The sequence below is a fragment of the Pleurodeles waltl genome, chromosome 10 (genome assembly GCF_031143425.1).
Source record: "Pleurodeles waltl isolate 20211129_DDA chromosome 10, aPleWal1.hap1.20221129, whole genome shotgun sequence".
NCBI classification, from domain to species: domain Eukaryota; kingdom Metazoa; phylum Chordata; class Amphibia; order Caudata; family Salamandridae; genus Pleurodeles; species Pleurodeles waltl.
Genome location: NC_090449.1, coordinates 66668265 through 66681723, shown reverse-complemented (window position 1 = coordinate 66681723; position 13459 = coordinate 66668265). Strand labels below are relative to the sequence as shown.

At 46.6% G+C, this 13459-nt stretch overlaps 1 protein-coding gene across 1 annotated transcript in view; it reads right to left on the bottom strand.

Annotated features, from left to right (window-relative positions):
- Nucleotides 1-13459, bottom strand: part of PALB2 (partner and localizer of BRCA2) — a 152461-nt gene that overhangs the window by 41684 nt on the left and 97318 nt on the right. The window contains exon 10 of the mRNA XM_069209683.1: nt 6678-6839. Coding sequence (XP_069065784.1) covers nt 6678-6839 — 162 coding nt within the window. The remainder of the gene's footprint in view (nt 1-6677; nt 6840-13459) is intronic.

Below are 13459 nucleotides of genomic sequence, written 5' to 3'. Positions count from 1 at the left end.
TTGACCAGAAAGTGTTTTTACTGATAAAAAGGACATATACTTTAGTATATACACACTATACTACACATTAACAAGTATGTCCAAGTAAGCACGTCGAAATACCTATGGTGATAGCCTACTAACAGTCTAATCCGTAGCAAGTTTGAACCACAAGACCATGAACTAACACATATACTAGACACAATATAAAGGTGTGCAGTTATCAAAAGACTGTCCTACTCACTTTGTCAGTGTGTCACCACATTCATAAAAGCAGAAATGTACTTTAACAGACCATAGCAACACTAATACAACACAAGTAAAACATCTAGGGCTGGTACAACCTTACAATGACATTCTTTAGAACATTTAATCTAGTGATGATCAATAAAAAACATTCCTATAATCTTCATTACGATGTATAAGTTACCATTGACAATCTTGGGATTGTCAATAAAGATATACAATTTCAAAACCACATGAGCAGGAATCTTTCTTCTACTTTCAACTTGCTGCAATCACAAACTCTGAACCCACTAACAAGGATTCCCAGCACTTCAATTCCTCTGAGCAAAAGCACAAGCTCTAGTAATGATGAAAACAACATGAATTCTCTAGGTGGGGTGGAGGGGGGGAGGGAGGTCACTGATATAACTCCTCTAGGAGACTCAAGGCGAGTATAATAAAATAATTAAAAAATAAATAAAAAATCTTGGAAGGGGGCTTGAGTGGGGACCGTCACTGCCTGGCAGCCCAACTAATATCCTACTTAGCGTTGATAGGGCCCGTGCCCTTCCTAGGTACCACAGGAAAACAATCTCTACATCCGTAAGTGCTCGAGAGTACTTTCCAAATAAGTGGCATCTTGCCGCAACCTTTGTTGAGGCAAGGGACCACTGTATCTCAACCTGGCACACGCGTATATCTGAAACTGTGCAGTAAGTGCAATGCCGCTCAGACGCAGGCTCCATGCTCAGCAGACGTAGCTCTCTGTTTGCCAGCTTGGGAACTAGAAGCATTATGCTTCTTCAACGTATTCATGTGCGTGAGCGGAGATAACGCTGTGCTCCCTGGCCTCCTGGCACAGGGAGCACACCACATTTGCTCACTGCTCACCGAGGCGCTCAAACCTTTGGCCCAAAGGCACTGGGAACCTCGGAGGCTTTACAGGAGTGGGCGATGCTCATTTGTTTTCCTTTTTAGGTCGAGCATTGCAGCGCACAAGCGCTGCTTTTCCGACGTGTTGGTGTGTATCTGGGCTTTTAACAACGCCTACCTCACGCCCATCGCTACCACTCGTTCGTGGGCTTGCCCTTCAAAAAATCCTTTGATGACATTGGTAAATGGTTTACCTTTGTCCCGCCTTGGGGAGGTTTTGTCACTGCCTTGGCCATCGGCCCTGTTACATGGCTAATTGCACTTTTGCCAGTTAGTTTTACTGCAAGCAAACTTTTTTTCTTTTTGTGTGTCTCTTCAAGCTACTGCTCATAGCGGACGTGGCCCTGTGAATCACCTCCCTTATGTGAAACAGGGATCTCCCTGGGGTTCAGGAACCTTCGCAAGCACAGTGCTCTCGTTCCCGTTCTGAAGGAGACCTGGCTTCCTTTTCTCAGCCCCGGATCGGGCATTTTGAACGTTTTTAGTATGCTTTTATTGCTGGTGGACCACTCTAGCTACCCAGAGGCAACTCCTTCAGGTCTCCTGGCGCCACACAAAGCCCTTGTTGGTTAGGATGTGCCCACCCTACTCTGCTGGAAGTGTCCTTTCATTTTATTTTTGTTCAGGAGTCCTATAACGGCTGACACAAGATATTTTCCATGTTGTTGCCAGCCACTTAGGATCTACCCATCCTATTTGAATGGACTAATCACAGCATATCTCAAAACCAACAGTCTAAATATCTCTATTCTACCAGCGATACCCATTAATGCCCACCCTGGACACATTATTAATTTAAAATTTCTCAAAAATGGCTAAACAGATTAACACCAAATAACACACTTTTTGAGTGTAGTTCTAACTTTGAATAGGACAGCTTGCTATGCACTTTTCATACTGGAAGGTATTCAGTAAGTACACATATACCATATTTTCAATAGCTTTTGTGGTACTAATGGGTATAACTTTTCACAACAAACAGAAAAGGCAGAATATGAAGCATATCTGTAAAATCAACGACATTAAATATATATTATGCTCTTTTTTTTTTTTACTGGTACTGAGGTGCACAAGAAACACAATGTCTCTGTAAATGGTAATGAGATCAGCAACTTATTGAAATATTACAACTGATCAATGTAAGGAAATGCCTCCTTGGCATGGTTACCCCCTGACTTTTTGCCTTTGCTGATGCTATGTTTTGAATTGAAAGTGTGCTGAGGCCTGCTAACCAGGCCCCAGCACCAGTGTTCTTTCCCTAACCTGTACTTTTGATTCCACAATTGGCACACCCTGGCATCCAGTTAAGTCCCTTGTAACTGGTACCCCTGGTACCAAGGGCCCTGATGCCAGGGAAGGTCTCTAAGGGCTGCAGCATATCTTATGTCACCCTGGGGACCCCTCACTCAGCACAGACACACTGCTTGTCAGCTTGTGTGTGCTGGTGAGAACAAAAACGAGTAAGTCGACATGGCACTCCCCTCAGGGTGCCATGCCAACCTCACACTGCCTATGCAGTATAGGTAAGTCACCCCTCTAGTAGGCCTTACAGCCCTAAGGCAGGGTGCACTATACCATAGGTGAGGGCACCAGTACATGAGTACTGTGCCCCTACAGTGTCTAAGCCAAACCTTAGACATTGTAAGTGCAGGGTAGCCATAAGAGTATATGGTCGGGGAGTCTGTCAAACACGGACTCCACAGCACCATAATGGCTACACTGAAAACTGGGAAGTTTGGTATCAAACTTCTCAGCACAATAAATGCACACTGATGCCAGTGTACATTTTATTGTCAAATACACCCCAGAGGGCACCTTAGAGGTGCCCCCTGAAACCTTAACCGACTATCTGTGTAGGCTGACTGGTTCCAGCAGCCTGCCACAACCGAGACATGTTGCTGGCCCCATGGGGAGAGTGCCTTTGTCACTCTGAGGCCAGTAACAAAGCCTGCACTGGGTGGAGATGCTAACACCTCCCCCAGGCAGGAGCTGTCACACCTGGCGGTGAGCCTCAAAGGCTCACCCCTTTGTGCCAGCACCGCAGGACACTCCAGCTAGTGGAGTTGCCCGCCCCCTCCGGCCACGGCCCCCACTTTTGGCGGCAAGGCCGGAGGAAATAATGAGAATAACAAGGAGGAGTCACTGGCCAGTCAGGACAGCCCCTAAGGTGTCCTGAGCTGAAGTGACTAACTTTTAGAAATCCTCCATCTTGCAGATGGAGGATTCCCCAATAGGATTAGGGATGTGACCCCCTCCCCTTGGGAGGAGGCACAAAGAGGGTGTACCCACCCTCAGGGCTAGTAGCCATTGGCTACTAACCCCCCAGACCTAAACACGCCCTTAAATTTAGTATTTAAGGGCTTCCCTGAACCTAAGAATTTAGATTCCTGAAACTACAAGAAGAAGAAGACTGCTGAGCTGAAAAACCCCTGCAGAGGAAGAACAGAAGACACCAACTGCCTTGGCCCCAGACTTACCGGCCTGTCTCCTGCCTTCCAAAGAAACCTGCTCCAGCGACGCTTTCCAAGGGACCAGCGACCTCTGAATCCTCTGAGGACTGCCCTGCTTCAAGAAAGACAAGAAACTCCAGAGGACAGCGGCACTGCTCCAAAAGAACTGCAACTTTGTTTCAAGGAGCAGATTTAAAGACCCCTGCAACTCCCCGCAAGAAGCGTGAGACTTGCAACACTGCACCCGGCGACCCCGACTCGACTGGTGGAGAACCAACACCTCAGAGAGGACCCTCCGGCGACCCCGAGACCGTGAGTAACCAAAGTTGTCCCCCCTGAGCCCCCACAGCGACGCCTGCAGAGGGAATCCCGAGGCTCCCCCCTGACCGCGACTGCCTGAACTCCATTTCCCGACGGCTGGAAAAGACCCTGCACCCGCAGCCCCCAGCACCTAAAGGAACAGAACTCCTGTGCAGGAGTGACCCCCAGGAGGCCCTCTCCCTTGTCCCGGTGGTGGCTACCCCGAGGAGCCCCCCCCCTTGCCTGCCTGCACCGCTGAAGAGATCCCTTGGTCTCTCATTAAACATCATTGAAAACCCGACGCGTGTTTGCACACTGCACCCGCCCGCCCCCGCGCTGCTGAGGGTGTACTTTTTGTGCTGACTTGTGTCCCCCCCTGTGCCCTACAAAACCCCCCTGGTCTGCCCTCCGAAGACGTGGGTACTTACCTGCTGGCAGACCGGAACCGGGGCACCCCCTTCTCTCCATTGAAGCCTATGTGTTTTGGGCACCTCTTTGACCTCTGCACCTGACCGGCCCTGAGCTGCTGGTGTGGTAACTTTGGGGTTGCTCTGAACCCCCAACGGTGGGCTACCTTGAACCCAAACCTGAGACTTGTAAGTGATTTACTTACCTGACAAAACTAACAAAAACTTACCTCCCCCAGGAACTGTGAAAATTGCACTGTGTCCACTTTTAAAACAGCTTATTGTGTTTTATGTAAAAAGTATACATGCTAATGTAGTGATTCAAGGTTCCTAAAGTACTTACCTGCAATACCTTTCAAATGAGATATTACATGTAGAATTTGAACCTGTGGTTCTTAAAATAAACTAAGAAAAGATATTTTTCTATAACAAAACCTATTGGCTGGATTTGTCTCTGAGTGTGTGTTCCTCATTTATTGCCTGTGTGTATGTACAACAAATGCTTAACACTACTCCTTTGATAAGCCTACTGCTCGACCACACTACCACAAAATAGAGCATTAGTATTATCTCTTTTTGCCACTATCTTACCTCTAAGGGGAACCCTTGGACTCTGTGCATACTATTCCTTACTTTGAAATAGTGCATACAGAGCCAACTTCCTACAATCAATAAAAGTGTTTAGTTGTTCCCAGAATGAGATGTGTCTCTTAAATACCTCATCTGACTTAGAATTTTAAGTTAACTGCTTCACATCTATAAATTAGCCAATGATAAGACATGCACAACTAAGCCCTATAAAAAACCCTCTTTTATGTAAAAGATCTCCACAGATATTTCTAAAATGCAGAAACCATTTATAATGACATCACAAACCCATAAAATTTGAGGTTCAAATGGTACTCCATTTTAAACCAGGTCAAAGCAGACACACCCAAAGTAAAGTAATATTTTACTAGCAAACGTAGTCAACCCTCCCACCCCTTCCATTCCCACCCACAGGCAGCCGCCTCCCCGGAGGCAGCCACTCCCGCCATACATGTCTCTCAGGTGCGAGATGGCAGATGGAAAAAAAAGCCCTGTGACCAATCAGATGTCTCTATTACTTTAAGGTGAATGCCAGTGGGACTCGCCCAAGAGTCCAGTGAACCCAAACATTCAGATATACATACATTTTAAACATTAATTAAAAAAAAACTAGTCAATAGATTAACAACAAATCACAAAAAGCATGCTTTCAGGTTAAAGATCAACTTTCTGCCAGGATCACCCCGTTAAATCACATGACCCACGATTTTAATTCAAGAAGATAAGTTTGCATTTGCCACTGATAAAACACCTGCTACTGGCTCTATAGACAACCCTCAATAGTTTGGTAAAATACACCACAAACATTCCTGGAATTGAGCGCAATGGTGCAGAACCGTACAGCCTTGATAAGAAACCCAATGTGAGTAAAACCTCCTCTAAGGGAGTCACTCAAACTCTACACTACTCAACGATTTGCAATGCCTCAAAATCTTCAGCAAAGCTTCTGAAGTAAACAACAACACTTTATAAACGTCTTTGTTACATAGATTTTTTCTACAGCACTGTGCACAAACTGTTTAACACGCGCACATATCCAGAATTCTATTATTGGATAATGTATTGCCAATAAACGCTTTTATTTTATTCAGATATAATTTGCAACGGGCTTTGGCTCAAAGTCCGAACTTACTTTGAAATATGCTTCTGCAACCCACATACAGGGTGATCAGCCTTTACCTTGTTTAAAATGGAGTACTACTTGGACCTCAAATGGTATGGGTTTGTAAATGTGCACCATATAACTTTAAACATCCACAATCACACTTGCTTCCAGGGTTTACAATATTCCCATTCCATGCACCCACATGTGTACACACAGTAATTCTATGAAACCACAAGTGTTCACACAGTAATTCTATGTGGTATATCACTATAGGCCCTTTAGTAACAACTTTATTTTGTTTAGGATTATGTCAGGGTTTATGGAGTGATGTGAATAGTAGTATAATTAATTATATCATTTGTGATGGCAGCAGTGATGTAATAAGTGTAATTTAAGATGCAACGATTGATGTAATATGAGATATCGTAAGCAGTGCATGATGGGGGCTGAATTTACTGGTTAGTTCAATAAACTATATCTGGTGGATTTCAGTGTTTTTTTTCCCGAACTTTAAACATTAGCTCTTTTTTCTGCACCTAACTACAATGTCACTTTATTCACTGAAAAAAGGAAGAGTTAAATATATTTTGTACTTCGTCTAGCAGGAACTTTTACCTACATCCAACTAACACAACTGTGTACGTAATATGTAGCCAAAACTATTGCCCAACCAAAGGCTTATTTTCTCACCTTCCCATCTCAGAAAGAGATATGACTTCCACAAATTGATCAGGGTGTGTCCCACTGCTGCTGACCACTCTTCGTCTGGACAGGCCACGAACTGTTAAAATAGGTCCACTCTTCACCATCAATGCTGACACATCAGAGACATCAGAGGAACAGAACAAGACCCTAAAAAACAGATGTCTGCATTGTTGGAACATGTTACATTATGTGTTACATGGACACGATCTTTGGTTAAAACCCAGCACACAAGTGCTTTATGTAGAGAACTTGCAAACACTATGCCTTGGAATGTCCATCACAAATGTGCCAGCCACAAACCCAATGAACTTCGACCCACATGAAGTTAACATGCACAGAATGCCGGTCACCTATGGCTTCTTCATTAGACAAAAGTGATGAAACTCAACATTAATGGTCAAATAGACAAAAATACAGCCCTGAGTGAAAATAAAATTGGACTTTATCCAAACCTGTACAAAAGCCCTAAAAATGAAAGATACAGTATTCAGATTTTAAAATGTTAAATAAAACTGCACAAACTTCTCATTGTTTTGAACGAAGGAACTGCAAGTGTGTGCATTTTTCAAACAAGGGAATATATAGAAGTAAACATGAGTGACTTGACAGTCTGTTTTCTATTTCTATACCATGCCAAAAAAGCAACAAAGAACAAAGTAGGATGATGAACTCCGGACGGACAGAGAAGATGTGAAAAAAGCAGTAAGGAGGATTTAGGGAAAAAAAGGGGAGAAGAAAAGGGAAGGGTAGAGGGATGAGGAGTAGGGCGTAAAACAAATAAGCAGGCTGAACCATGTGGTAAAAGTGGAGGGAAGAATGAAGATGTCAAGAAAATAGGCAGGTACAAAGGTGTATCCTGGGAATACAACAGAAAGCAGCTGGAGGTTTATACTCTGAGTAGGGATTTGTAATATGACGTAGTTGGTCTGAGCAGAAAAGAAGTGTCCAAAAGGTACCTTCTACCCCAAAAAGAAATAAAAAAAGGACATGTGAAAAAACACAGGGATGAATTCTTGCAATTAAAGATATTCATCAGGTTGAATTTACTGCTGTTGCTCCGTGTAGCCTTTACCTTCAAATAACCTGTGTAAGAAGGTAAATGCTAAGTGGGATAGAAGAGAAGGATCAGCGGAGTGAGATCCTTTGCAGCATTTACCCGAACAAAATATAATGCTTTTACAAACAGCTTAGTTTATAGCCTAAAACGCATCAGTATTTGAGAAGCACAAGGTGAACACATTTTAGATAAAATGAATAATGAAAAAGTAAAATTACATTTTTGAACGAAGTAGGTCTCAACAGAGAAATGAAATAATCCTTCATCGGGTGTGAAGAAATTAGTATTCATTGAAGAGAATAGAAAAGTAATGGGGCATTACTCAGCTGCCTTGAAAATGACATCCAGAGGAGCAGGGCATTGGGAAGCGGCAGAAACTGTCTTTGTCCTCACAACAGCAAGGAACCCCTACATGTGAGACAGACCAGCAACTCTGTAATCTACTATGATAAATAACAGCTCGTATTGGAGAACTTAGGCTTTGGAAGTCACAGTTCTAGCGACGGAGAGTCTTCTCTTCAAACAAACAAATTTACATAGCATTGGAAATCAGTAGATCTCCAAAACAGCAGCATATGGGATAGAAAGGCTTCCAAACTTAGCTTCCTGCTTATCTAGGGTGGAGAGAGGGGTGGGCATTGTTCCATGCACATATTTGGTACAATATAGCAGCAAAGGACAGGGCATTCCCTACATTTCAATTTCAGAGGACCAACCCTAGCAGCTAGTGCACACTACCAAAAGGCACTAGCAATACATTTAGAGAGCCTTGCACTCTACTTCTGCTGTCAGCCAGGCTTCCTCCAGTCTCCCATTTTATGTACCACTTGCACACGGAAAACAAACATGGATTCCAGTTTGCTAACAGTAAAACCACACACATGCTTCACACTCATCCTACCACACATGTATCCTGTGAGCACACGTGACATCCATGTCATTCATGGATGAAGCAAAAGAGTCAGTAACAGGCCTCTTCAAAGCAGAGTCCAGAAGCCAACTCTTCCTCCACAGTCAGGTTAAAAGGCCGTCTGGCCATTATAACCTTTCTGTTGCCACCGCGGTCATTCCTCCACACCCCTGTGAGCTGATGATAGTCACACTCAAAGGAAGATCGCTCATGGGTCCAGCTCTGGGTTACAATCTGATTTACAGAGGCCTGCAGCGTATCTCTGTGATACTTGTGTATGTTGAGGCCTAAAAACATTTTTTTAAACGCGAGTCGACTATGAGGAGTTTGGGGCAGCGGTGAAAGCTCCGAGCCATGCAGGGAACCTTTTCAGCTTCAATAAGGAATAGAAGTGTAAAAACAGAAGGAGAGAGAAATCAGTATATAAAAAGGAAATTCAGGGGGTGTGGCCAATGTGGCAGGCGGCTACGGCGTGCTTCCCTGTCCCTCCACCACCTGCCATGCAAAGCAGCTAACGGCACCCTTCTACCTGCAGCTACTGAACCCAGTGTGACCCCCTCACCCATCTGCTACCCCAGAGCTGCCGACGCCGTGAGTGCCCCCTGAAGCCTCTCCCCGGGGATCCTGACGCCACGGCTGATGGGTGGTCAGCACGGAGCCGCCCCCCAAATCAAGGTGGCGCGGCGGGAGATGTGAGACCGGGGAGGTCTCCTTGATTGCGGTGTCGACCTCCCTCCCTTCAGCAATCACCCACCTCTGCCGGGAGCGGATGGTGCGGCGTGGCGGCCTCTGGTGCGGCGCCTGGGTGTGTGGTGAGAGCTGCCCCCAATCAAAGCCGCTGGATCCAGGGACTCCTATAATGGTGTGCCGGCGCTCGGATGCACGCGGGCAATTCCTGGGGGGCCCCAGAGCTCAATTCAGGAGATGACCTGCGTATAGCACTGATGTGGCTCAACAGGACTTTCCCAGATCAGCACGCACATTGATGTGGGATTGCATCTGGCTGGGCCTGCCTGACCAGTACGGTGGCCTGCACCCGAGAGAGGGGCCGTAGTCTCTTCCCGGGCCCCCTCGGTCACCTACCGGGAGGGGGCTGGTCATTGGTGGATCTCTTGGCCCTGGGCCTCACGCCATATAAACCAGAGGTCCGTCACCACAGGGATACCCTCACATTGTTGGACTAGACCATTCACCTGTGTGGTGCTGCTCCGGCTTCTTCGCCCGTCGGCGTTATTCGCCTAACGCTTTGTCACACTTACCCCCCACCATCAGAACAGACGCAAGACGCCCTCTGGTGGTGGTGAGCCCTGCCGGCCAGCCAATATGCGCGGGGGGCGCTCTTTGTTAGACCACTCCTCCCCCACCTGGTTCTTCTTCTGGCCACAGGAGACACGGTGGACCTCACTTCAAGTTTGAGGCACTGTAAGCTGCACAATAAAGCTGATGACATGTCCACAGCCTGGAACAAAAAACGAAAGATTACTTCGAGACGTGTTAACGAAACCCACCAGGGTGCCTCTACCGGCAGTCCTGACCACGGACACAAGGAGGACACCCCAGTGACATGGACCTTCTTAGAGTCCCTGTCCTCTTTCCTCCGGGACGATCTGCAAGCAGTTAAGCAAGACTCTCAGCCGACCTACGGTAATACTCCACGATTTGGACGACATGGGCGAGAGGGTCTTCGCACTAGAAGATAAGGAGGACACCTGTAGTGAGGAAATAGACATGCTCCCGTAAGAAATCCTTCACCTCCAGGACCAGCAATTGGAACTTCAGGCGGATACGGAGGACTCTAGATAAAATAATATTCTTATTAGAGGTGTCCCAAATTGGCGCTGCAGGATCTGACCTCCACAAATACATTACTGCTTTCTTCCAGCACATACTGGGAGACACTCATGCTGCGGACATAAAATTGGATCATATTCAGAGGGGGTTTCCCGCGACCGGCGAATGGCTCCCTCCCCCCACCAAGCAGACATCCTGGTGTGCCTATATGACTGCCACCAGAAAGAAGAGATCTTGCTGTCGCTTACTGGGCATTGAGAAGGCTTCATCTGATGCCTGCCCAGATAGCCCCGGAATCGAGACATGACAGAACCAGAGTTGCTGGAGCCGTGCAACTTGCACCACTAACATGGGTCGCCCAGATCCTGCAACGATAGCGCTAGAAAGACAAGCGGTTCTGAACTCTCTGTATGGGGGATCCTGCTGGAGCGGACCTTTCTTGGGATGGGTCCTCCACTCATATTCTTACACTGTGGTAGGGAGTTGGTGGGGATTAGTGGAATCTAACCTCTGATCCTGACACACACTGGCACCACCGAAGCGTGGTACAATTAGGGGGGATACTCCTCTTTTACAGCCCCCGTTGGGCCCACGTACTATGGTAATTCCTCCAAGGTCACTGCACTGTTATGTGTTCAACACTAAATTTTCTGTTTTGTTGTTTGTTAAGGGTTATTTGGTTACTCTGGTGCCTCCAGCTGTAATGGTTTACTCACCCACCTTCTTTGCTCTGACAATATGTGGGGCGGACATCTGATGCCTCTCTGGCATGGACTGATAGGAGCTGATGGGGTCCTCCTACGCCACCTTGCCTACTTTTTGAGGGGGGATGGAACTTAAAATCCTAAGCCTTAATATTCCAGTCCTTAATAATCCCTCAAAGAGGTTAGCTGTTCTTTCCCTTCTGGAGCAATCGGAAAGCAGTATCTGTCTACTACAGGAAATGCATCTGCTCCATTAAGACGTTCACAGGATGCACTCCTGCTGGTTCCCCTGCCAATACTAGTCCTCTGGTTCCTCCAATAGGGTGGGGTGGCCTTTCTCTTTTCGCGCAGATTCCAGGGTGAGGTTCTTTCCACAGTAACAATAACAGAAGTGAAGGGGCAGCTGCTGGCACTCACAATAAGCCCCTTCCACTTTACACTAGCGAACATCTACACTCCAAACACACATCAGGATGCCTTCATCCTAGACTCACTGGCCCCAGTGCTTCAAACATCGGATGCTGCTGTCTGGTGGTGGTGGGGGGAGGGGAGGAGGAGTGACCTGAACTTGGTAATGGACTCTAATATAGACAGAGCTGGACAGAGATCAGAACAAACAGGAGCCTTCTCAGAAGTGGGCAGACAGTGGCTCTGGGAAGGCGGCCCTTTCATGCTGCCTAAAGGGATTACACATATTACTCAGCAGCCCAAAAGACCCATGCACGCATTGATTATTTCCTCGCTACACCAACCCTGTATTCACTTGTCACAGATATCACTATCACCCTGCAATCCCTTTCCCACCATGCCCAACTAATATTCACACTTCATCTGCCTGCAACTCCTGGTGCATGCAAGATGCTCTGCTCCCCGGCAATGGTTGTCTCTCTCTCTCTCTCTCTGCCAAATCATCATTCCTACATACAGACCAACAATACCGGAGAGACACCCCTAGCTTTGGTTTGGGAGGCCCTTAAATCAGTCATTGGCAGAGAGCTGATAGCCAAATCAGCTGCTGAAAATAGAAGAAGGCGGGATAAGAGGCACAGCCTTGAGAGGACCGTCTTCGAGCTGGAAACCATACATAAATGCACGGGTGCACACAGAACTTGGACGGAACTAGAGAAGGCTAGAGATTAGATCTAGATAGGGGCGAATATACAATACTCTGTCTTCAACATAAATTCTATCTTGGGAGCAGCCGCTGCAGCCAGATGCTCATTCACAAAATCCTTACGGGCTCTATTAACGTGATCCACACAGTGTCATCAGGAGAGACTAAATCCACGGAGGAGATAGCCATGACTTTCCAATCTTACTATACCGCACTCTATTCTGTGGATCATACCCTACTTACAGACCCCCTAAATTACATTCTACCTGCCTCCCTCACCATACTCCCGGAGGCAGATGCACTAGAACAACCTACTCAGATAGAAGAGGTAATTGCAGCCATGGCTCACCTTAAGCCACTGGAATTGCCTGGTCTGGATGGATTTACTGTGTTATTTTACAAAACATTCTGCCCGGTTTTCGCCCCATTGTTTACCAGCTTATCAGTGTTTTCCTTCACGGAGACAGGTATCCTTACTAACACCATCCCAGAAGCAACCAACTCGGAGATCCCCAAACCTGGAAAGGACCCGACCCTTTGCATCTCGTACAGTCCCATCTCCCTCCTTAACATCGATGCGAAGCTCTTTATGGGCGTACTTCCACACCGCCCTAATCCTCTGAAGGTGGGATTAATCGACCCGGATCATGCAAGATTTGTCCCTACCTGGCAATGTAGTGACAACACTAAGCGCCTACTGCACTTAATTGACAAGACTCACCGCTCACACAGGGTAGCACTCCTACTGTTCATTGATGCAGCAAAGGCGTTCAATCATGTGCAACATTGCATAGCTTTGGGTTCAAGGATTGTTTCTGCAAATGGATCCAAAGCATGTATGCACTTCCAAAGCCTCAGTCCAAGTCAACAGGGTTTTCTCCCCTTCCTTCCCTATCCATTGGGGAACGCGGCGGGGCTGCCTCCTGTCCCCCTTACTGTTCACCATGCATACGAATGCCTTTGCTCAGAGACCGAGACATAACACAGAGATATCAGAGATCTCTTTTGGAGGACCTCAACATCTTATCAGCCTCTATGCAGATGATTTTATACTTGCTATTGTAAATACCATGTCCTCCATCCCCGCTCTAACCGGCGAGCTCCAGCTCTTCGGCTGGGTTTCAGACTTTAAAGTTAATCTCCAGAAGACCCAGAGCCTGAACCTATCAGTGGTACTGGACTATGAACATA